The sequence below is a fragment of the Cololabis saira genome, chromosome 15 (assembly GCF_033807715.1).
Source record: "Cololabis saira isolate AMF1-May2022 chromosome 15, fColSai1.1, whole genome shotgun sequence".
In the NCBI taxonomy this organism is placed as follows: domain Eukaryota; kingdom Metazoa; phylum Chordata; class Actinopteri; order Beloniformes; family Belonidae; genus Cololabis; species Cololabis saira.
Genome location: NC_084601.1, coordinates 5,061,088 through 5,086,508, shown reverse-complemented (window position 1 = coordinate 5,086,508; position 25,421 = coordinate 5,061,088). Strand labels below are relative to the sequence as shown.

Sequence of the window (25,421 nt, the reverse complement as noted above, 5' to 3'; positions counted from 1 at the left end):
CCCTTGTTTGCACACCCCTACAAAAGTTACAAAAAAAAAGGCAAAAATTCTCCAACATATTATCTGACCGACAGTACCTGACAGGTCTTTCAGGCATCTTCCCATCTTTCATCCCTCCTGTGGACGCGTTGAGGGAGGGTGCCATGGGGGCGGTTGGAGGCAGAGACGGGGTGGTGGTGGAAGAGGCCGACATGGTGACGACGGTGGTGGCGGAGGACGTGGACGAGCTGCAGGAGGGGATGATGATCTCCTGGGCCTCCGAGGCGTCCTCTCCGCAGTGGGGGCAGAAAAGCATCCCGCCACCGTTGGATCTGCTGCGCCCGCCGCTCAGCACCGTCACACAACCCCGGTGGAAACGGTGAGCAATGCGCTGGTCTGGGCAGCACTCGAGAAAAGTTCCCTGACAGAGAAAACAAATAAAAAAAAAAACCAAAGCAACAACACATCAAGAAGAGGGAACCAGAGCAGCAAGGGGGGGAAAAAAAAGCATAGTGGAAAAAAAAAAAAAAATCCAAGCAACAATGCACCCAAAAAGGTACGGAAGAGTATTAGGGCCAGGCAAGAGAAAAGATATTTGAGAGTGGAAGATTTTTTTTTATTGTGCACTTCGAGAAAAAAGACGAAATGTCGAGAAAAAAGTTTAAATGTCGAGATTGTTGAAATACAATTTCGAGAAAAAATTCGAAATTTCGCAAATAAAGTCGAAATTTCGCCTTTTTCTCAACATTTCAACTTTTTTCTCAAAATTATACTTCAACATTAATCTCAACTTTTTTCTCGACATTTCGACTTTTTTCTTAAAATTTCGACATTTTGACTTTTTTCCTCAACATTTCGACTTTATTCACGAAAGTTTGACTTTTCTCAACATTTCGACTTTTTTCTCGACATTTCAACTTTTTTCTCGAAGTGCATAATGAAAAATAAATCTTCCTCCTCCATTATTTTTATTTTTCTCCTGCCTGGCCCTATTACTCTTCCGTAAAAAGGAAATAAGAAATAAATAGGAAATAAGTGGTTAAGTACGAGTTTATAATGGTATACAGTCCTAAAACAAGACATTTTACAGAAGATTTACATGTAGCTGACTGTGTTGGGTATTTCTAGATAGATTTATTTATTGTACCCTTGGGTAAATTTGGTTTACAGTGAGTGCTTCCTCATACAATCTAAAACCATACACTCAACAACACAGGATAAGATAAAGTGACGAAAGTGCTTTGGCTAAAAGAACAAAGAACAAGAAGGACGGCCCAAAGATAAGAAGCAAGATAAGTTAAAACATCAGTAGATAAAAAACACTAAAATATTCAAATCAAGCCAAAGGATAAAAAATGTGCCTTTTCATAAAAACAAGATAAAGGAAACAAAACAAAACATAAATACAAGGTTATGTTGCAGTTCTAATAATGACAGCAGCTGGTCTGTAACACTTACTGCTATGCAGAAGTATCCACAACCAGGACAACAGTGGTGTTTGACCATGTGTGAGCGGTGGACGTCACAGAGCACCATGAGGGACACCCGGCTGGACGGTCGCATCGTCTCTCCTTTAATGGTCCAGTTGGTGCAAGCGCGCAGCTGACAGAAGCAGCAGGAGAGAATGATGAAATTTGAGAATTTTTAACATTTTGTTTTTTAAATGTGTTGCCCTTTTTTTTTTAAATGAAATCTTAATCCTGAACTCTACTTTAAAAATATGACATTCAGTTCCACATGAAGCAAATTACTGATCAGCTGATACAACCCAATATCGAGCGACCACCTGCAGAGCCGACGCAGCGATTAAAAACAGGGACAAACCTCTCCATTGATACTTTCAGTGGCCATACACTGTCTGCTGACGCCGTGGCTCGTGCTGTCGACGCGAGGAGCTTCCATCCTGCAGCTGCACAGAGGAAGCTCCTCCAGCCGCTCTGTGTCGCCCGCATCGCTTCCCTCTGCAGGAGGAGGAGAAGGGATTGATCATTAAAACTCTTCAGTATACAGGACTGTCTCAGAAAAATTTAAATATTGGGATAAAGTCCTTTATTTTCTGTAATGCAATTATAAAAAAAAAAAAAAAAATGTCATACATTCTGGATTCATTACAAATCAACTGAATATTGCAAGCTTTTATTTTAATATTGCTGATCATGGCTTACAGCTTAAAGCAGCACTATGTAACTTTTACACCTTAATATAATATTTCCAGAGTCATTGTGATGCTACATCAACTTCCAACAGGTTTAATGAACCTCTGTCATGGTCTGAGGGGTCTGTATCACCTTCACTGGCACTATGTAACTTTGAGGTGGATGGTAGGAACCCTTCCACACTACTGGTAAAGCACTACCGCTTTTGTCCAAAGGAGCCGCCAAAAGCTGAAAGTTACATTGTGCTGCTTTAAGAAAACTCAAATATCCTATCTCAAAAAATTTGAATAATCTGGGAATCTCAATCTTAAACTGTAAGCCATAATCAGCAATATTAAAATAATAAAAGGCTTGCAATATTTCAGTTGATTTGTAATGAATCCAGAATGTATGACATTTTTGTAATTGCATTACAGAAAATCACAATATTCAAATTTTCTGACAGTCCTGTATGTTCTGTTGCAGCCAAGTTGAAAAAGCGTAACAGACAGCAAGTCTGAACCTTGCTCTAAAGAGTGGTTTCAGTCATCTGTAATCCCAAATGTCAAATATTTTCAACTGGTAACTCAGTTTGGAAAATAATCATCAGAAGAAAGCTTTAATAGATCGTAACGTTACAGTTCATGCACTGCTGCCTCACAACAGGAGTCTTTCTTTGTGGAGTTTGCATGTTCTCTTCATGCTTACGTGGGTTCCCTCCAGGTACCAAAAGCATGCACGTGAGGTTGATTGAAGATTTTAAATTGCCCTTAGGTGTGTATGACATGTGTGCATTGTTGTTTGTCTGTACTGTATTTGTGGCCCTGTGATAGACTGGCGACATGTCCAGGGTGAACCCCTGCCTTCCACCTGCAATGAGCTGGGAAAGTCTCCAGCAGACCCCCCTGAACCTGTACAAGATTAAGCGGGCATAGAAAATGGATGGATGGTACAATTCATCCCTATTCTAGAAATGCATCTTTGTTGGTACAGAAGCTGTTCTGCATAGCACTTTTCTCTCGGAGCAAATCAAGCAAACAAAGTTGGAAAAATGCTGGTCTTAAAGTATTTTACTGCAACATGCAATTTTACTGCGGCTGCAGTTTTATTTGGTTTCCGAAAAGACTTTCGGAGATGCTCCAGCTGGGATTTTATGGGGAGTCTTGATCTTATTTGAAACACATTTTTGGAACATCCTCTGGGGTTCATCTTTATTTTGCCAGTGAAGACAGTTTAGAACTACTTGACTTGGACATAGTTGGGTCACTCGGAAAAGTATTCTTTGAATGTTTGAGTATAATAGCCCAATATTTGGAAGTATGGAAAATGTATTGTTTTATGCACATTAAGTTATATTGTTTTACATGCAGAGGGATTTGTCTTGACTCTTAAACTGCACACATAAATGGTTTAATATAATGATGAAACATTTTACTTTTGCTAATTTTAAGTTGCTAATTTTATTAACAACTCTTAAGAAGAGAAAAATCATCTAATAATGCCATGTTACCCAGAAAAATTCCATATTGGGGATTTCCCAAGTGACTGACACTGTGGCTTTTCCTTATTATACAAAAAAACAAAACACTCCACTATCTTAAAATATATATATATATATATATATATATACACACACAATAACTTGCTCCAGTTTTCATAATTAACTGCCCACCCATACTTTTGCAGTAGCTCCTTTTGTTTTAAGTAAAAAACATCTTTTCATGGAGCAAATACAATCCAGATTACAGAAACTGTAGCAGACCTACCGGCAGGAGGAGAGAGAGTCAGACTGTCGGCAGCTGCGATGTCCAGAGCACCCAAGGGAACCTCTGTGTACTCTCCAGGCCTTTCTGCTGAAGACAAGTTACAGGATTTAAAAACAAACAAACAAAAAAAGAACAGCACACAGGAAGAAGCATCCTGTAAAATGATGCAACTGACTTTTCTCACGCAGCTTTTCAAACTGTCATACACACCTAAATGAGAAGAACAGGGGGTTTATGACCAAATGTTTTAATTTCCTTAAAATTATCAACATTGCCCTTTTGTCTTTCTGTATTTTGTAACCAGTTATTTGCATTTTTTGATTGTTTCTTTAAAAAGGTAAAAACATGAACACATGAACACTGACTAAAAAAAAACCCTTTTGAAGTCCTTCCACCAATTCCCAGAACCTAATCTGCTCCAGAACTCCCTCGGAGCATGTGCTGGTGAGCTCCCTCACACGTGCCTTTGTGTGGGTGTACTTTCCTATTTTTAATAATTGCCCTGACTGAACTCTCATGAATGCTCAATGCCCTTGAAGATTTCTCCTGGGAGATTTTTCTTGCATTCTTCCCCTGACTTGTACTTTATTTATAACAATCATAATAATGTTGTGCGTGAGCTTCAGGGTGTTTCTCTTCTGCCTCTGTGGTGTCATACATCTCGGTAAAGACACTCCGTCTAACAGTATTTGGGAATGTTCAATAAAACCCAACCAGCTTGGAAATTGTCACTCACCTTCCTCTGTTTCCACCAAATCAATTCCCTTTTTGTCCTGATCTGACAGCAGCCACGAAGACTCTTCGGTGCCATTTGTATTCTGGCTGATTGTTTCAGACTCCAAACTCTGCCAAGACAGAACATTTGGAATACACATCTGGATGTGAAACAAAGTGAATGTAAAGTAAGTCAAATGTGTGTGGAGAGTATGGACCGCAGTGGTTAAAGCAAGCAGCTCATGTACTGAGGCTACAGTCCTGCAGCAGTCGCAGGTTTGAGTCCTGGCCTGCGACGCTTTGCTGCATGTCGTCTCCATTCTCTCTCTCTACCCCCTTACTATCTACACCTTGAATAAAGGCCACTATTTGTTTATTTATAGGATCCCCATTAGCTGATGTACATTTATTGGCAGCAGCACTGTGCTCTATATTGGAAAGAACTAAAAATATGAAGGAGTCACTGGGATGCAACTCTGTTACTTTAAAGCATCGTGAAATTCAAATAATGTGCTTGTCTAATGAAACATCGTCAGTATCTTCATCGTCCAAAGTGTCATTATGACCCATGCAAACATTTTAGATGATGACTTTGAGCTGCAGGAGGTTGATTTTAATAACACATTCTCAAATCTACTAAGAATTTAAACAAATGTTTTTTTCCCCAGAAATATACTTATGTGCATTAATTTAGATATATAGGCTTCCAAAAGCTTTAGAATTGTTTTCATTTCTGCATAAATACGATCCAATACATGAAATCTGCTCTCCAATTCTAGTATTAAACAAACTCTTGTAAATGAGTTGTGTCTTTTGGGGTATTATCATTGCTAAAGACCCATTTTCTGTTGAAATTGAACTCATCGTCGGATATCTTGACATTTTTCTGTTAAGTTTTCTGGATTAATTCAGAGTTCATCAGTGTCCCGTCGCTCTGAAGCATTCTGATCTTATCTGAAGCTAAAAAGAACTAAACCATGACCCCACCATCAAAAACTCCTTTTCTAAAGTCATTAGAAATGAAACTTTGTTGGCATGATCAGAACAATGAAATAAATTGAAATTGCAATTTGAAATAATGCACGGTTAGTAACTGCAAATATATTATGTTTTATGTCTGACAAATATATCAAAACAGCTTCTCACTGGTTTTTCAAAGCCATAATGTCCTCTTTGTGTTGCAGCCTCGGCCCATCAAGGAAATGCACCGCCACGTCTTGACATGGGGAAGAATATAATTTAACTGCAACCTTGAGAAATGGTCGCTGTTCAAACCCTGTTGAACCACGAGGCACAGATGAGAAATTAGTCCCATTATTTTGGATTTGATAAGGGAGGAGCACAGCAGAAAGAGGAACTATGTCAAATATACCACGAAAAGAGGCAACCACACGATGAACCCCGACCACCATTCAAAGAAAAGCCACATGCTTTCCGCAGCAGCAACTGTTAAAAGTCTTGCAGAACTCGTGGTAATGTTTCTGCTAAGTTAATGAAATGGCTCACAATTTCTGAGTCTTTTATGTCAGGAACGTGGAGACACAAGAAGATAACCAACTCTATTACTCACTTGGTGGTTAAAGACGTGCTGTCTATCAATACAGCCACGTGGTTTATCAGAGCTCAGTCTGATTTATTGATATAAGATATGCATGTATTTTAGTCGAACATATCTACAGGACTGTCTCAGAAAATTAGAATATTGTGATTTTCTGTAATGCAATTACAAAAACGTCATACATTCTGGATTCATTACAAATTAACTGAAATATAGCAAGCCTTTTATTATTTTAATATTGCTGATCATGGTTTACAGCTTAAGAAAACTCAAATATCCTATCTCAAAAAATTAGAATATTCTGGGAATCTTAATCTTAAACTGTAAGCCATAATCAGCAATATTAAAATAATAAAAGGCTTGCTATATTTCAGTTAATTTGTAATGAATCCAGAATGTATGACTTTTTTTTTTTATTTATTTATTTATTTTTTTTAAATTGCATTACAGAAAATAAAGAACTTTATCACAATATTCTAATTTTCTGAGACAGTCCTGATAAACCTGAAGCTCAACATTTGATAGATCCTTGTTTTGTGAATAAAACAGGAAACCCACTCAACCCTGATTGATACAGAATTGATCAAAAACACCTTTAGTCTAATGTCTCCTTCAAACTAACTTCAAATGTTTACAAACCTTTGCCCCTCTTAGATATTTAATACAAGACGACATTTGCCAATAAACAATGTTCAAACAAAATAGTGATTTTTTTTTATCATGTGTTTAATCGAGAGGTGTTTAATCACTCTTGAACTTGAGTGATTTTTGAGTTCATATTTATGCAGATGGATGTACAGACACCGTAAAACGATGAAACTGTTCGTCCCAGTTTTAGCTTTCAGCTGACTGACTCAGGATTTTTGTTCGTTTGTAGCGATTATCAATACCTTTCTCGAGAAATCAGCCACACAAGACGTATGTATAGATTATTACTGCCATAAAATGTAATGTTCAAGCTTATAAGAAAGAATCACTCACATGATCTTTGGTGTCCTTGGCTTGTTGATGTGATTGTTCCCTGTTTTCACGCTAAAACAAGTAAAAGCAAAATGAAAAAAATTACCTTTTCCTTTCTCTAGATATGAAAGTAATACAGATTTACATAATGTAGGATTGTGATCAATGGGATTACATTTAAACAATAACTGTTGGAATCAAATATCAGACCTTTCCAAAATCTTGTGTGATTTTCTTGCCCTCGTCCTCTGGCTTTATCCCACAGCTATTGCTCTTAACTAAAGCCGTCTCCGTGACAGAATCCACTTTTTTATGGAATAATGTTTCTTCCTAAATAGATAAATACATAGAAATTTGTAACACCAAACAATAAGAACTTAAGCAGTGACATGATGTGCATATTATACACCTGAAACAACAATCTCTTACCAAAGTTTGGACATTGTCGGGAATGTTTTCACACTTCTCGGGTGTGTTGGCTGATAGAAGACCCAGTTTTCTCTTTTTTGCAGCTAATTTAGATGTAACGCAACACAAACAATGACAGGATTAGTTTCAAAGTTAAAAAAACACCTTCAAGTGAGTGATCATTTCACCAAGCAAACAGTTAATCAGAGTTTTCTGGAGATATTAACCAGTTTCGGAGTCCAGAGAGAGGCAGGGTGAGGATCCTGAGGGGGTCACAGACGCACCAGGAGCCTTAATGTTTCTGAGCTTTGGAACAAAACAAGAAATGAAAACTATTCAGAAAGCTGGTACAAAAAAGATCTACCTGTTGTCAGTTTAACCCTTGTGCTGTCTTTGGGTCAAAATGACCCAATTCTTCCTTCCTTCTTTCCTCCTGCCAGGCTCTCTCCTTCCTTCTTCCTTTCCTCTTTTCCTCCTTTACTCCTTTTTCTTCCTACCTCCCTTTCGTCATTTGTTCCTTTATTACCTTCTTTGCTTTTCCTTCCTTCTTTCCTTATTTTCTCCATTCCTTCTTTCTTTCTCCCTTCCATCCTTCTTTTCTCCCTTCCATACTTCCATCCTTCTTTCCTCCCTTCCATACTTCCTTCCTTCCTCCCTCCCTTTCTCCCTTCCTTCCATCTTTTCTCCCTTCCATTCCTCCCTTCTTTCCTCCCTTCCATACTTCCTTCCTTTCTCCATTCTCCCTTCCATCTTTTCTCCCTTCCTTCCTTACTCCCTTTCCTACTTCCTTCCTTACTCCCTTTCCTACTTCCTTCTTTTCTCCTTTCTCCCTTCCTTCCATCTTTTCTCCCTTCCTTACTCCCTTCCATCCTTCTTTTCTCCCTCCCATTCCTCCCTTCTTTCCTCCCTTCCTTTCTCCATTCTCCCTCCCTTCCATCTTTTCTCCCTTCCTTACTCCCTTTCCTACTTCCTTCTTTTCTCCTTTCTCCCTTCCTTCCATCTTTTCTCCGTTCCATCTTTTCTCCTTTCCCTACTTCCTTCCTTTTTCTCCTTCCTTCCTTCCATTCCTCCCTTCTTTCCTCCCTCCCATCTTTTCTCCCTTCCTTACTCCCTTTCGTACTTCCTTCCTCCCTTCCTCCCATTCCTCCCTTCATTCCTTCTTTCCTCCCTTCCCCCTCCCTTGACCCAAAGACAGCACAAGGGTTAACAGATCCTTGTCTCACCTGTCCCGGCGGAGGTCTGTTCATGGTCTTGCGGGCCCTGTGGATCTTTGGTGGACCAGGGGAGACTGAAGGAGAGGACGAAGCTGCGGCAGAGGAGAAAGAGGAGGAAGAAGGAGCAGGCGGGAAGCTGGATTTACTGTTAGTGGGGCCTGAAACGCTCATCTTCGCCCGACCAGGGGACAACGATGAAGAGGTGGAAGGAGAGGAGGACAACGATGATAAAGATGATGAAGAAATGGACTTCACTGCGTGTCCTGTAAAAGGAATGATAAAACTTGTTACTGGAAATGACAAGAATCACTTAAAAATAATCATTTAAACACTTATCAATAATGATGAAAAGATGTCCACAAGCAGTTAACTCCTGCTGACATTAACTTTTTTATTTTTAACCTGTTGACTCAGTGTTGATTTAATTTGTTCACAAAAATTAAATCAGTTATGAGCTATTATTGCATTAAACTTCTTGATCATTTTAACCAGGACTCTGATTTCCAAAAATTTTTCCATGTTTTTTTAATTAACACTAATTTGTTGAGATTTTCATACCAAAAGGAACCAAAAGCTCACTCGTATGCAACATCAGAAGGGGTTACAGGACTGTCTCAGAAAATTAGAATATTGTGATAAAGTTCTTTATTTTCTGTAATGCAATCAAAAAAAACAAAAATGTCATACATTCTGGATTCATTACAAATCAACTGAAATATTGCAAGCCTTTTATTATTTTAATATTGCTGATCATGGATCATTATGGCTTACAGTTTAAGATTCTCAGAATATTCTAATTTTTTGAGATAGGATATTTGAGTTTTCTTAAGCTGTAAGCCATGATCAGCCATATTAAAATAATAAAAGGCTTGCAATATTTCAGTTGATTTGTAATGAATCCAGAATGTATGACATTTTTGTTTTTTTCATTGCATTACAGAAAATAAAGGACTTTATCACAATATTCTATTTTTCTGAGATAGTCCTGTATACTAAGAGGTGAATCTGAGACTTGTCACTGGCGGTACTATATGAACTCAAATCTCACCTGCAGCAGGTTTATTCGATGGGGAGGGGGTAAAGGACCTCTTGTCTTCATCCTCCTTACCAGGCTTTTGCAACGGCACCGATGACGTTGCACCATCCATGGGATGAACTTTGTTGGCATCAGCAGCAGATGTGGTAAAGGCAACATTATCTAGAAAATAATCCAAGCACACTTGAGTTTTAAACCTATTACTGACATGAAGTGAGACACAAAGTCACGTAAAAACAATGTTAATTTATGTACATCAGATGCATGTTTTTAAACGAGTACCTTCCTTTACTTGACTTGGTCCTGCAATTGACTCTGTTGGTATTTCTGTGTCATCATTTTTAGGATGATCCTGAGGAAAACAGGGGACAAGTAGCAACAATATGAAATAGATGCTAAAGGTTACTTAACTGCAGTTCACTCAATTTCAGCTCAAGCAGTCACAGCAAGAGGTCATTATTTTGTTAATATACGATTTCTCGGGGGATATAGACAGCTGAAATCAATAGAGATGGCCGCTACTATTTAGAAAAAAAAGACAAAAAACAAAACAGGTAGATGAAACAAGCTAATATGTCCACTGTCTAATTTTCCTTAGTTTGCTTCTATTTTGCTGCTACGGCTTTAATGATGCCAACTGTTTATGAAGAGGCACTTAATTTCTAACCCATCACATTTCAGTGGCAAAAAAGTATTTAGTCAGACACCAGTTGTGCAAGTTCTCCCACTTAAGATAAGAGAGGCCTGTCATTTTCATCACAGGTATATGTCAACTATGAGAGACAAAATTAAAAAAAGAAAATAATAAAAATAAAAAAAATCCAGAAAAATCACATTGTCTGATTTTTAAAGAATGTATTTGCAAATTATAGTGGAAAGTATTTGGTCAATGAGTAAAGTTAATCTCAATACTTTGTTATATACCCTTTGTTGGCAATGACAGAGGTCAACATTTACTGTAAGTCTTCACCAGGTTTTCTACGCTGTTGCTGGTATTTTGGTCCGTTCCTCCATGATCTCCTCTAGAGCAGTGATGTTTTGGGGCTGTTGCTGGGCAACACAGACTCTGAACTCCCTCCAAATATTTTCTATGGTGTTGATATCTGGAGACTGGCTAGGCCACTCCAGGACCTTGAAATGTTTCTTACGAAGCCACTCCTTCGTTGCCGGGGCGATGTGTTTGGATCATTGTCATTGCTGCAAGACCCAGCCACGTTTCATCTTCAATGCCGTGATTCCACCTTCATGCTTCATTGTAGCTACAGTTTGGTGTTCTTTGGATGCAACTCAGCTTTCTTTCTCCTCCAAACACGACAAGTTGTGTTTCTACCAAAAAATTCTATTTTGGTTTCCTCTGACCATATAACATTCTCCCAATCCTCTTCTGCATCATCCAAATGCTCTCTAGCAAACTCCAGACGGGCCTGGACATGTACTGTCTTCAGCAGGAACGTCTGTCCCTGCAGGATCTGAGTCCCTGATCGTAGTGTGTTACTGATGGTTCCTTTGTTACTTTGGTCCCAGCTCTCTGCAGGTCCTTCACTAGGTCCCCGTGTGGTTCTGGGATCTTTACTCACCGTTCTTCTGATCATTTTTACCCCACGGGGTGAGATCTTGCGTGGAGCTCCAGATCGAGGGAGGTTATCAGTCGTCTTGTATTTCTTCCATTTTCTAATAATGGCTCCCACAGTTGATTTCTTCACACCAAGCTGCTTAACTATTGCAGATCCAGTCTTCCCAGCCTGGTGCAGGTCTACAATTTTGTTTCGCATCTCCTTTGAGAGCTCTTTGGTCTTGGCCATAGTGGAGTTTGGAGTGTGACTGTTAGGGGTCGTGGACAGGTGTCTTTTATACTGATAACCAGTTAAAACAGGTGCCATTAATACAGGTAACGAGTGGAGGACAGAGGAGCCTCTTAAAGAATAAGTTACAGGTCTTTGAAAGCCAGAAATCTAGCTTGTTTGTAGGTGAACAAATACTTATTTTACTGAGGAATTTACCAATTAATTCAGTAAAAGTCCTACAATTTGATTTCCTGGATTCTTTCCCCCCATTCTGTCTCTGATAGTTGAAGTTACCAATGATGAAAATTACAGGCCTCTCTAATCTTTTTAAGTGGGAGAACTTGCACAATTGGTGGCTGACTTTTTTGCCCCACTGTATTTATATTTTAATTATACAATTATTATAAACTAGATGCATTACATTGGGAGTGTAAACTTTCACTAGGGACTAAAACAGGTTGAATCAATGCAGTTTTAAATGACAATGAAATACATGTAGAGAAATGAAAATTAATTTAGGCATCTGAAAAGAAAACTCAAAAATGTAATTTCACTTAAGTAATAGATCAATTAGGGTTCCAACCGACAAACCAAAATCCTTTCAACTTTGTAAGTGTACAAAAACTGAATAAAAAGGACTGTTTTTTCAAGGCACCATATTCCAATCACCACCTTATTTTATAACTGCTTTTGTCATGCAAACTGTCAACAGATGAGACTTTATGGCCTCTTCTAACTCTTGCCTACTGTCATAAATAATGATCCAGTTTTACGGAACCAATTACACTGTTTTCCTTTGGAAATTCCTCTCCTGCCACAATCAGTAAGTTGAGTCATTAAACTTGTATATGCTGATGTAGTACACATTTCATCAGTCATTATCTTGTTAAACTAAATGATTGTGCTTTGCCAAAACATGAAACAACCATTTAAGCAAAGCCTTTAAACACATCAAAATTAGTGATAATTAGATTTGTATGATTAGTTATTTGTACTACACTCTGCTCTACCAGACATACAGGACTGTCTCAGAAAATTAGAATATTGTGATAAAGTTCTTTATTTTCTGAAATGCAATTAAAAAAACAAAAATGTTATACATTCTGGATTCATTACAAATCAACTGAAATATTGCAAGCCTTTTATTGTTTTAATATTGATGATTATGGTTTACAGTTTAAGATTAAGATTCCCAGAATATTCTGATTTTTTGAGATAGGATATTTGAGTTTTCTTAAGCTGTAAGCCATGATCAGCAATATTAAAATAATAAAAGGCTTGCAATATTTCAGTTGATTTGTAATGAATCCAGAATGTATGACATTTTTGCATCACAGAAAATAAAGCACTTTATCAGAATATTCTAATTTTCTGAGACAGTCCTGTATTTAAACTTCAAACATATTCGAAAATAGAGATGAAAAAATATTTTTGAACCGAAAATGCAAATTGCAATCTTTCTTAAAAGTGACATTTTTGTAGAGTTAGGAATCGATATTAATAATAATAATATAATCATGATAATTATTATTAAAGCCATGTATCATCCACTTCCGCCTTCGCCCCGGGAAAACCCAGGCTCAGCCAATGGCTGAGCTCGCTGTTGTGACGTCACGTGCCGCCATCAGTCAATCAACCCATTCATGCGTTTAAGACAAAGCAAGATCCCTGCGCAAAAAAAACAGTCCGTATACAAAAAAACATGTACTACCACGTACTGATGAGAGTCTAAACTTATTTTAGTGGGAACTAAAATAAGTAGGAATAATTCATTTGTATTGCAGTGAATAAAAAAGGGGCAGCCTGTCATGTGTTTGTAAACGGGTTTAAATGTCGATTTAAGATCTTTAAAACACATGAATGCGATCAGCACAACATATTATAATGGCCATGCATACGATTTAAACGTACAACTGATGAAAACAGCATAACATGAAGAATACTCTAACAAATATCCAGCTAAGACCAAACTAACAGGCAGGCTAACACTGCTAGCATTCTCTGCAGAGCTTGCAGCAGCTTTACTCTGTCAGACAGAAACAAAGTCTTCTTGCTTAGACGAGTTATTGCCTCTACAAGCGGCATTAAACGTGTTTCTTTATCAAGCTTCTTTTGTTTTTGTTTAGATTGCAAGGCTTTGCTACCTTAGTCGTTGTCTGAGATGCCGACATGTTTCCCCGAGAACGTACACGTACGTCAACGTGCCGCGTCATCGCTCAAGCCCCGCCCACCCGGAAACCACTTTATTTATTTTTTATTTTATAAACTTTATTTAACATTTCAATTTACAAAATTCCTTTGAGGAAACATTAGTTTGCATCTGAAACATGACAAGCTCACAACACATAAGAAGATACAGGACTGTCTCAGAAAATTAGAATATTGTGATTTTCTGTAATGCAATTACAAAAACAAAAATGTCATACATTCTGGATTCATTACAAATCAACTGAAAGCAAGCCTTTTATTATTTTAATATTGCTGATCATGGCTTACAGCTTAAGAAAACTCAAATATCCTATCTCAAAAAATTCTGGAAATTTTAATCTTAAGCTGTAAACCATAATCAGCAATATTAAAATAATAAAAGGCTTGCAATATTTCAGTTGATTTGTAATGAATCCAGAATGTATGACATTTTTGTTTTTTTAATTGCATTACAGAAAATAAAGAACTTTATCACAATATTCTAATTTTCTGAGACAGTCCTGTGTGTATAACTATACATTTGTCTTCTACGTGTAGATACATTGTATACATCTTAACAACAGTATTTGTAATTGGTAACAGGACAAGAAAACAGGATAAAAAAAAGATTAAATAAAATAAAAATAAAATAATCATAGGGGTTGACATTTCAACCAAAGTGCTTAAGCGTATTAAAAAAAAACACAAGATTGTAACTTAAAGAGCAAGAGACTTTGATATTGTTTCATATAAATCATTTACAGACTGATTTTCTTCTGATACCTTTATGGATGTTATATCATTTTTTATTTCATTTTTAAAACAGACTATGGAGGGTTTGCTGTTTTTCCATTTATTTTTATGTATATGATATTTTCCCATAATGAGAATTATGTTCACCCTCTTGGATACTTTCTTTGACAGACCATCCATATAAATCATGACCTGAAACTTGCTAAGCAAAGAGTTGTTGATCTCAATATTTAACCAGCGATAAACATCTTGCCAAAAAAGCATTGTGACCGAACAAGAAAAAGAATAAGTGTTCAATTGTTTCGCGTTCTGTGTTACAAAATACACAAGGATCTACTTCGAAACTGAACCTTCTCCTTAGGGTTTCAGCAACATTTTATTAGCATTTTATTATTTTAAACTGAATTTCTTTTGCTTTGGGTTAAATTGGCCATTTAAGATAACTGCTTGTATGTCTTTGTTAACGTTACTTCATTATCTGTTATCTTTATTTTTGTTGATTTTTTGATATCATTGAATAGCTTTTCTTTAAGGAAACCACATTATTTTTTTTTTCATTGAACACAATTTTTTAAACCAAGAAAAACACACTTTATACAAAACTGCTAGTAGAGGAAATATAATAAGAAAAAAGAACATTTGGGAGGTTTCATGAACAAGAGACATATAAACAAAAATAAGATAGACAAGTAAAGTTAACAAAGGAACAGTAAGGCATTTTAAAGCAAATAGCATCGACATTTCAGAAAGAGACTTAAAATAAAAGATACTTTGATATATCGGTTAATAATTTTTTTGCAGAGTTATTTGACTTAATATTTTTTAAAGAAACAAAAAAACCTTTGAAATCATTTATAAAAAAAATGGAAAGAGGGCTTCATTTTTCTCCACAGTAAGAGAATGACGTATCTATATAAAAAATAATGTTAACGATTTCTAAATTTGGAATGTCATTCATTTTCAAAGATAGCCAATTTCTAATTTCACGCCAAACATGTTTTGAGAGGAAACCACATTATTTGGAATCACAAAATGATCACAAATCCGCGCGCATGCGCTGTTCGCTGCAGGGAGCGTCACAAGGAAACCGATTCAAAGTCAGTTTGGTGGCGAATAATAACGAGCAGTTCGGGATTTGTTGTCACGAGATGCACTTCCTCCAAATAAGGCCGAAAAGTAAACAGAAAAGCAGGTAGTGGCCACCAGCGGCGGAGATGTGCGGATGTCGCTGCTCGGCGAGCATCTCCGTAGTTAAAGGGCGTTAGGGTTCAAGCAAATACTCATCTGCTTGTTCTGAAAGGTCATCATACATTCAACGATAAGTGTGGCGACGGTGAGTAACTGCAAAGTTTGTAGGTTAATCGTGGCGTCTTTGTTCATGTGCGTTGTTTGTGGTTACTGACGGATATGAGCCGTCTGATTGGAGCTAACGCCTGATTTATGGTCCTGCGTTAAAACGATGGCGTAGCATACGGTGCGTCGCCGCGTAACCTACGCCGTAGGCTCTGCGTCGGTGTGACGCGGAACCATAAATCAGCCTTAACGTTAGCCAGTGGGCTCGCTAGCTGGAGAGGAACAGAGGAATACAATATTGATCTTTGATTTCAGTGTTTAATATCAATCACATCAGTCCACGGGAGATCCCGGGTTTGTGTTTGGCTCCAGTATTAAACACGTGTTGTACCTTCCTAGTCGACCAGATTCTGGTAACTAGCCACCCTCTTAACTTATGTACACAATATGGTTAAAAATCGTCTTAAATGTGAAAATAAGTACCATAACCCAAAATGGATTATAAGGTTAAACTTTGGAAGTTTAATAAGCTGTTATTACATCGACTTGGAGGCTATTTGCACGAAAAAAAAGTCACCTGAACTTATGTTTACTTTCCAGTCTGAACTGAAAGACCAGTAACTAGATTTGTATGGTTTTCCATCATATCAATATCTGTGTCTATAGGCCTTTTTTCTTGATTGAAGAAAATGATCAGTTTCCATCACAATCTTTTTTTAAACCGCATTCCTAACACTTTGAAATACACACATATACAGAATATTAGCAAGTGAAAAATGTGTGTGTGTGTGTGTGTGTGTGTGTGTGTGTGTGTGTGTGTGTGTGTGTGTGTGTGTGTGTGTGTGTGTGTGTGTGTGTGTGTGTGTGTGTGTGTGTGTGTGTATACAGGACTGTCTCAGAAAATTAGAATATTGTGATAAAGTCCTTTATTTTCTGTAATGCAAAAATGTCATACATTCTGGATTCATAACAAATCAACTGAAATATTGCACTTTTATTATTTTAATACTAATGATCATGGCTTACAGCTTAAGAAAACTCAAATATCCTATCTCAAAAAATTAGAATATTCTGGGAATCTAAATCTTAAACTGTAAGCCATAATCAGCAATATTAAAATAATAAAAGGCTGGCAATATTTCAGTTGATTTGTAATGAATCCAGAATGTATGACCTTTTTTTTTTTAATTTTTATTGCATTACAGAAAATAAAGAACTTTATCACCATATTCAAATTTTCTGAGACAGTCCTGTATATGTATATGTGTGTGTGTGTGTGTGTATATGAAAATGATGTGTGTGTAATATTAATAAACATTTAGAATAGGGTTTAGACTCCTGTCTACCATCATATGACACTCGAAAGCACCAAATCTACACAGTTAAGAGTGAGATCAGAAAAAAATTACCTGTTTTTTTTTTTCCGTGTCTGTGTTTCAGTCATCGTAATGGTCACAAATTAATTTTTGAACCAAATGTAGACTTAATATTTGACTCATCTTTTCTGTTTTGTGCTCTTATCACTCTTGAAAAGGTCTGACCTATCTATTCAAAATTCATGGCCAACAATTCCTCCTCCGAGGCTCCCACATATTATTTGAGTTTTTCCCCTATTTTGTTGTATTTATTGTAGTGTAATCAACAAGTGGACCTGTGTAACAAACGTGTTATACAGATAAAAGTCAACCATATATATATATATATATATATATATATAGAACATTTAAAACCAAAGTGCTTCACAGAACACAGATAAAACACAATACATTGTACATAGTAAAATAGTGTAACATGCTCACAAAATTTAATGCAACAGTGGCCCAAAAAATAAAGTGCTAAAACTGATTTAAAAACACTCAACCTGAAACACAGGATTGGCACAAATGTACCTATTCCAAAAATGCACTTTCTGACTGCACTGCAAGCTGTTGTAGTTCAGTTTTTAGTTCATGTGGGTCCTGCAAGGAGCTTAAACTCATTGCTCTAGTAATATGCAAGGTACAGAGCACATTTTTTGTGAGGCTTTTGTTTGGCATCTTCATTTTGTGTCAGCTGTTTGACCTTCCGATTTAAATCCTTTTTTTTTTTTTACTAATTCTTGGAATTTGAAGACTCTCTCCAGCAAGATGGAGATGGTGTGCTTCCGGTTACCGGGACATGGAGACACAACCCTGAAGCACATGAACCTGCTCAGATCACGACAGCATTTTTGTGACATCACCATCATGGCCAGCAACAACCGGACTTTCAGGGGACACAAGGTGGTCCTGGCCGCCTGCTCACCATTCCTGAGGGACCAGTTTCTCCTCAACCCATCCCCCAAACTTCAGGTAGGCAAACATAGTCACTCACCGTTTCCTTTAACACTCTTACAGGACTGTCTCAGAAAATTAGAATATTGTGATAAAGTTATTTATTTTCTGAAATGCAATTTAAAAAAACAAAAATGTCATACATTCTGGATTCATTACAAATCAACTGAAATATTGCAAGCCTTTTATTATTTTAATATTGCTGATTATGGTTTACAGTTTAAGATTAAGATTCCCAGAATATTCTAATTTTTTGAGATAGGATATTTGAGTTTTCTTAAGCTGTAAGCCATGATCAGCAATATTAAAATAATAAAAGGCTTGCAATATTTTAGTTGATTTGTAATGAATCCAGAATGTATGACATTTTTGCATGACAGAAAATAAAGGACTTTGGGCCAAATCCACAAAAGGATTGCGCAGCTTTTGTGGCCGCTAAACCGGTGGGTGCAAATGAGACAAAAAGAGAGCGTCTAATTCACAAAGCACCCACAAAGGGCGAATTGCACCACAAACTGCCAAGCAAATAGTGTCATGGTGCGCCTGTGCCATTTGCATGCATGTAAATTAGGTAATATTCATACATTCGGTGGAAAATTGCCCCCTTTCTATGCAAATAAGCCTCATTGCAAAAACCGTCTAATTCACAAAGGCCAGCGCTATTTGCCACACGCAAAAATAGTGGAGCAAATACCGTCTTTTCGAAGTGTGTATTAACTGCGCGCAAACTCACTCCTCACTCCCGCTCTGTCTCTGCTTCTCTCTCTCTCTCTTCAATATCATTCAAGCCTGTGTGATACTGAATGATATTAAGGGTGACATCTATAGTCAGACATGACTGTAGACAGTCAGATCAAGTGGGGTTGTGGACTTATCTCGGATTTAAAAATAAAAATAACAGGACGGAGCTCAGGATTCATCCATACAGTAGGGGCTGCTTTATTTCAAACAATTCCACCATATAAACATATAAATCTAGAATGTGTGTGTTTAACAGCTGACCTGTAGGTGTGTGTAGCAAAACAAAGAACATGAATTACCATCAGATCCTAATCTGATCCCGATCCGGTGTTAATTAAGTTATATATATTATATATATATATATTATATACCAGTGCTGTGCCTTGTGTGTAAATGTGCACAGCCTCTTAACATTTGACATTTCATTAGCTTATGTCATACATGCGAAATACTAGAGAAGTACAAATACGTGAAAGGTGAGGCTGTTGTTCTCTCTGCAGTTTTCATTATGGACCAATCTGTGTGCTGAAATATGGAGAACACTGGAAACAGCTCCGCTCACTTACTCAGACAAGGGAAAATTGCACTCAGCTGCAAAACTTTATGGGCGTGTTTGCGCCGGCATATCATTAGAGCAAAATCTTTTGTGAATAGGACCTTAAAGCGGGGCAAATTGCGGGTGCAAATGCGACGCAATTCACAGCGCTATTTGCGGGCGCAATCTATTCTTTGTGGATTTGGCCCTTTATCACAATATTCTAATTTTCTGAGACAGTCCTGTATAAACAGTAAAAATGTTGAGCATGAGTACCTTTTTTTTTTTTTTTTTTAATTCATTTTTTTTTTTACATTTTCATCCAGGTGTCTATGCTGTATAGTTCGTCAGTGGTGTGTGATTTGCTGCAGTCATGTTACACTGGGCTCCTGCAGTTCAATCCAGAGGATATTGTCAACTATCTGACTGCTGCTAGCTATCTTCAGATGGAGCATATCGTAGAGCTTTGTAGAGGGGCACTTGAGAAATACGTGCAGCTGAAGAATCATGCTCCACAAAAGGTCAGTTTCAGATCAATATACTAATGTAAATGTATTTAGAGTAATAGGGAAACTGCATTCAGTGATATGTCTTCGTCTGTAGATTTGTAACATGATTTGGTTTAAAATGAAGAGTATTACACAAATGAGCGTATTCAGCTAGATCAGGGGTCGGCAACCCGCGGCTCTAGAGCCGCCATAGTGGCTCCTGGAGCTTTTTCAAATATGTTTCACTTTTTTTTCCTTTTTTTCTTCTTTTTTTTCTTTTTTTTCCTTTTTTTTCTTCTATTTCTTTTTTTCCTTATTTTCTCTTTTTTCTTCTTTTTCTTTTTTCTTTTCCCTTTTTTTCTTTTTTCCTTTTTTAATCCCGACATTTTTACTTTTTTCGCGACATTTTTACTTTTTTCTCGATATTTTTACTTTTTTCTGACATTTTGACTTTTTTCTCAACATTTCAACTTTTTTCTTGACATTTGGATTTTTTTCTCGACATTTCCACTTTTTTCTCGAAGTGCATCATGAAAAAAGAATCTTCCCCCAGTTCTAACTAATATAGAAACATGCAGCATGTGTTGTCTTCATTCTAAGGGCTAGGCTTACACAAGACTTTTAATTTTTTGCAGCTCCAGACATATTTGTTTTTTGTGTTTTTCGTCCAATATGGCTCTAAAACATGTTGGGTTGCCGACCCCTGAGCTAGATCTACATTAAGTTCTGCGTTCTTGGAAGAAAAAAAAAAGCGATACACTTGGACACTTAAAGCTATCACACTCTACCCTTTCTGTAATTGTTTCTTTAGGCAACTACGGGGGAGGGCCATTCCAGACCGGTGATCATCGGTGGGAGTGTTCATTCTGTTGCTTTTTCTCCCCACACTCAACTGTCCCCCGTGCACCCACACAGCCCAGCCGTGCACTCGCTGGAGGAAAACAATGGCAGCACATCTGCTCAGGGCAGTACTCAACACCAGGACAATGGCGCTGCACTCGATAACCCTCTTATTAAGGTACTTTGTTTTGTTTTGTTGGTTTTTTGAATAATTAACCAAATCAGTTGCAGTACTGAGTGATAGGGGCACGTTATGGTAAAAGGAGCTGGAACAGCTCAGTGAGGAAAAGATCAACACAGGACAGTTGCTCAAGGTCATTTGTTGAACAAAAGTGTACAATTCTTAATCCAAAATTATGAGATTTTTATTGGATATAAAAATTTGATGTTAGACCGAGTGATTCCTTTTCAGTAAAAACGGATGTTTTGATGGCTGTTATTGTTTCGTTCTCTTGTATTTCACTTATTAAAGCTCTAGTCAAGCCCTTTTTCACACCTGGTTATAACAAGTACTGGAGTTGAGGGGGGATGAGGGGGGATGGCATCCCCCCTGAAATAAAAACAGTCAAAATCATCCCCCCTGTAAAACTGCCATCCCCCCTTTCCATCCCTTATGTCATTTCATCAATGAATGTGGTTTAACTGCTATTTCAACATTTAGAGTCATCACCAGAAAAATAACTTATTTGACAATTTTCACCTGTTTCAAGTAAACTTTCACTTGAAATAAGTAGAAAAATCTGCCAGTGGAACAAGATTTATCTTCTCATTACAAGCAAAAAATCTTGTTCCACTGGCAGATTTTTCTCCTTATTTTAAGTGAAAATTTACCTGAAACAGGTGAAAATTGTTGTTTTTTCCAGTGATGAGTCTTGTTTTAAGTGTAATAAGATTTTTTTTTACTAAAATGAGACATTCTAACTAGAAATAAGACAAATATTCTTGATAAGATTTTGAGTTTTTGCAGTGATCCATTTTACTTATCCTGTGAAGGACAGAGTCATATTTATAAGTTCAGAAAAGTGTTTTTTATTGTTGTGTTTTGATGTATTTGATGTAAGCCCAGTGGATATTTAAAGCTTACAGAAGGCTGCATTTAACTGCTGCTATGTCATTCCTGCAGTATTTCTGCAGGTGTTTTGGTCACTGCTATTATTTGTAATATATTATATTATTTGTAATCAGCACAAATTGTCTGTCCCCATATGATAAAATCCACCATCCCCCCTGATTTCTTTTTTTTTTTTTTACAACTCGAGTACTGGTTATAACATGTATACTGGGTAATTAAAAAAAAAAAATAAATGGCATTAAACAAAGTCCTGCATGCAGTGGAACATTATCAGATCTGAATGCTCCAGCCACATCTGATCTGATCACAGGCAGTCACTTCAGATACATGCAGGTGAATTTTAATGTTGATTTGTGATAAAAATACTGAGGACACATGCCAATACGTGATGTGAACAGCTTCTTGAATTTGAGTTTGTCCGCACTCCAGTTGCAGGTTAACGCGTCAGACGAGGATGACGAGGCTAAACAGGACGACCTTGTGTTCAGAGTCTACATCTCAGACGAAGAGCAGATGAACAGAGACAAGGAGGATGAGAAGGGCTCTCCCTCCGACGCTCGGCAAAACGTTTACTCAGAGACTGAGGGGATTATGATGGCGGGAGACGGCAGCGAGTACGACATGAATGTAACAGAAAACTTCAGCTCCGGCGGACCGTCCGCTGAAGCTCTTCGCGCTTTCAGACGCAGATTATCTGACTCCAAAATTGGCCGGGGGAGAGGGAGGGGCAGGGGTCGGGGTTTTAAAAGGAGAAGATGGGCATCGACTCAAGAGAAAATGCTGTCCGGTGTGACCAACCACCAGGACATGTGGTACCTTTCAACCGCTGGATTGGGCGGGGGTTTCGGGCTGGACTACACTCAAGAGGGACTGAAGACGCCAGGAAGTTTCATCGCAGTTGAAATGCCGAGGTTGGACTTCAGCTCCAATGACACTCACGAGGAAAAATCCTCACCCAATGGAACCAGCGCTATGAACCAGGTTTCCTTGGACGAGACCGGGGAAGGGAGTTCAGGGCTGACGACTGTTGGGACAAACGAGGGAGGGGATGAATCCGTGGCCGTGGTGGGCTCCACGTCCAGCGTATCCGGCCCTGTGATCTGTGAACACTGCGGCATGACTTTCCCGTCAGTCCACTCCCTAGCCGTGCACTCCCGCTCCACTCACCTGCTCTACGCCTGCCCCTGCTGCGGCAAACACTTCCACCACTCCACCAATCTCACCCGACACATGGCCGTGCACCGAGGAGCCGGCAAAACGCACCAGTGCCCCCTCTGCTACAAGACTTTCACGCAGAAGTCTACGCTGATAGACCACATGAACCTCCACAGCGGCGAGCGGCCGCACCACTGCGCGTACTGCCATGCCCGTTTCGCCCATAAGCCGGCCCTGCGGCGCCACTTGAAAGAACAACACGGTAAAACCACCGGGCAGAACTCCCTTCACGAGCAAGAGGAAAGAGCAAGAGAGGCAGCTGCGAGAATAAGAGAGGAAGACCAAGAATGCCTGGTTACTGAACAAAGCGTCGTAGACCAAAGCATATCGGACTTAAAGGTTGAGTAGAGTGTCATTTTAAGATGCTTTTGGTTTTTTAGATTGGTTTTATCGGTTGAATTTTACTGCCCCTTGATAGCTCAGTGGGTTGACCACGCACCATACAGGACTGTCTCAGAAAATTAGAATATTGTGATTTTCTGTAATGCAATTACCAAAACAAAAATGTCATACATTCTGGATTCATTACAAATCAACTGAAATATTGCAAGCCTTTTATTATTTTAATATTGCTGATCATGGCTTACAGCTTAAGAAAACTAAAATATCCTATCTCAAAAAATTACAATATTCTGGGAATCTTAATCTTAAACTGTAAGCCATAATCAGCAATATTAAAATAATAAAAGGCTTGCAATATTTCAGTTGATTTGTAATGAATCCAGAATGTATGACATTTTTTTTTTAATTGCATTACAGAAAATAAAGAACTTTATCACAATATTCTCATTTTCTGAGACAGTCCTGTACAGAGGCTATTGCCCTGGCGCAGGCGGCACAGGTTCGAGTCCTCGCCTGTCGCTCTCTCTTGCGTGTCTTCCTCCTTTCTCTCTTTACAGATTTCCTGTTCAGCTACTATCATTAAAGGCAACTAGCAAATATAAAAAAGGTTGGTTTTTTACATTCCAATAATTAAGACTTATGCCATGGTACGGTTGTACTGGACAGGTAATTATCCTCTGACCTTTTCACATATTCCATCTACAGGACTGTCTCAGAAAATTAGAATATTGTGATTTTTCTGTAACGCAATTACAAAAACAAAAATGTCATACATTCTGGATTCATTACAAATTAACTGAAATATTGCAAGCCTTTTATTATTTTAATATTGCTGATCATGGCTTACAGCTTAAGAAAACTCAAATATCCTTTTTAAAAAAATTTGAATATTCTGGGAATCTTAATCTTAAACTGTAAACCATAATCAGCAATATTAAAATAATAAAAGGCTTGCAATATTTCAGTTGATTTGTAATGAATCCAGAATGTATGACATTTTTGTTTTTTTAATTGCATTACAGAAAATAAAGAACTTTATCACAATAAGCTAATTTTCTGAGACAGTCCTGTAGGTCAAGCGATCATTTACTTTTTCACTTGGATGAAACATAAGGAAAACCCTGTCCATTCCTGGCTTCCACTTATCTACCTGTTGTATACTTTTACAGTTCATACTGGGGTGATGATCGTTCAGCCCTTGCCCGTATGACGTAGCGTTTTTTGAGCATTCATGTTTAGACGAAGAGACATCCCTGTGCACTATTGCAATAGAGTAAGGAGAAGGGAAGGGATACCTAGTCCTATAATGGCTCTTTTCCACTAGTGCCTACTCAGCTCTACTCATGTCAACTCAATGTGGCCTAGTTTTTTTTTTTTCCATTACAATCCAGTACCTGGAGCAGAAGTAGGTGGGGTTGGAGCAAAGCTGCTGTGACATACTTGAATGTGTGACACAAACGATAAAGGAAGATGGTGCTTGTATATGCTGCTTGATCTGTGGCTTCTGTTCAATATCAAGTTAAAAAATGAGTGAGAAGGCTTCAAGCGGCGAGGCGTTTTAATGTTTTGTAGGTTGTCTCGGCGCTGCTGAAAAGTCTGTTGGTAGCAGTATGCAGCTATGGACTGACAAAGCTTCTGGTAGATATTTTCGTTCCTTATCGCTCCATCTAGATCCATTTGAATCTTCTCCTCAGCCACCAGGGGCCGGATTCACCAATATGTTCTTAAGAACGATCTTAAGATCTAAAATTAAGAAGTTCATAAGAAAGTTCTTAAGTGCAATTCCTCAATATTTTCTTAAGAACTGTCTTAATAACTGTCATTTCTTACGAATTTCATATTTTTCTAGGACTTAAGGACTTCTTAAAATATGTCATTGCATTGCACGCGCCAACAAACAACATTTATACATACATACATATATATATATATTATATATACAGGTAGTTTGCGTCTTAACCGTCAGTCACTCACTAAACATGGAGAAGGAGAAAAAGAGATGCAGGAACTTTTCAGGGTTATGGTGGATGAGATTAATGTGTGAAAAAAAAATACTATTGGGGAAAATTAATAATAATTAACTACCACG

At 37.8% G+C, this 25,421-nt stretch overlaps 2 protein-coding genes across 5 annotated transcripts in view; one reads left to right on the top strand and one right to left on the bottom strand.

The window, feature by feature from the left end:
• Nucleotides 1-13,779, bottom strand: part of ehmt2 (euchromatic histone-lysine N-methyltransferase 2) — a 28,809-nt gene extending 15,030 nt beyond the window's left edge. For 3 of the 4 annotated variants that reach the window (XM_061742194.1, XM_061742196.1, XM_061742197.1), the window contains exons 1-13: nt 13,699-13,779; nt 10,053-10,122; nt 9,783-9,932; nt 8,744-8,997; nt 7,748-7,826; nt 7,542-7,624; nt 7,323-7,442; nt 7,134-7,184; nt 4,617-4,725; nt 3,881-3,967; nt 1,804-1,940; nt 1,438-1,581; nt 78-400 (exon numbers count right to left, since the gene is read on the bottom strand). In XM_061742194.1, the coding sequence (XP_061598178.1) occupies nt 78-400; nt 1,438-1,581; nt 1,804-1,940; nt 3,881-3,967; nt 4,617-4,725; nt 7,134-7,184; nt 7,323-7,442; nt 7,542-7,624; nt 7,748-7,826; nt 8,744-8,997; nt 9,783-9,932; nt 10,053-10,122; nt 13,699-13,767 (1,676 nt within the window). In that variant the 5' untranslated portion in view covers nt 13,768-13,779. The remainder of the gene's footprint in view (nt 1-77; nt 401-1,437; nt 1,582-1,803; nt 1,941-3,880; nt 3,968-4,616; nt 4,726-7,133; nt 7,185-7,322; nt 7,443-7,541; nt 7,625-7,747; nt 7,827-8,743; nt 8,998-9,782; nt 9,933-10,052; nt 10,123-13,698) is intronic. The other variant, XM_061742195.1, reaches the window with a different exon arrangement.
• A 1,789-nt stretch (nt 13,780-15,568) lies between these two features.
• On the top strand, nt 15,569-23,538 carry LOC133461013 (zinc finger and BTB domain-containing protein 12-like). The gene is made up of 5 exons (XM_061741764.1): nt 15,569-15,827; nt 17,899-18,117; nt 19,702-19,896; nt 20,675-20,881; nt 22,205-23,538. Exons 2-5 carry the CDS (start codon nt 17,914-17,916, stop codon nt 23,336-23,338), a joined length of 1,740 nt encoding a protein of 579 aa, XP_061597748.1. The 5' UTR covers nt 15,569-15,827; nt 17,899-17,913; the 3' UTR covers nt 23,339-23,538.
• Nucleotides 23,539-25,421: the final 1,883 nt, after the last annotated feature.

What these genes read in the sequence shown, in the direction of transcription:
- LOC133461013 (XM_061741764.1), top strand. Translation starts at nt 17,914, where the DNA reads ATGGAGATGGTGTGCTTCCGGTTACCGGGACATGGAGACACAACCCTG. An exon ending in ACCCATCCCCCAAACTTCAG is followed by an intron (nt 18,118 to 19,701) that starts GTAGGCAAACAT and finishes ATTTTCATCCAG; the next exon opens with GTGTCTATGCTGTATAGTTC. An exon ending in AGAATCATGCTCCACAAAAG is followed by an intron (nt 19,897 to 20,674) that starts GTCAGTTTCAGA and finishes TTGTTTCTTTAG; the next exon opens with GCAACTACGGGGGAGGGCCA.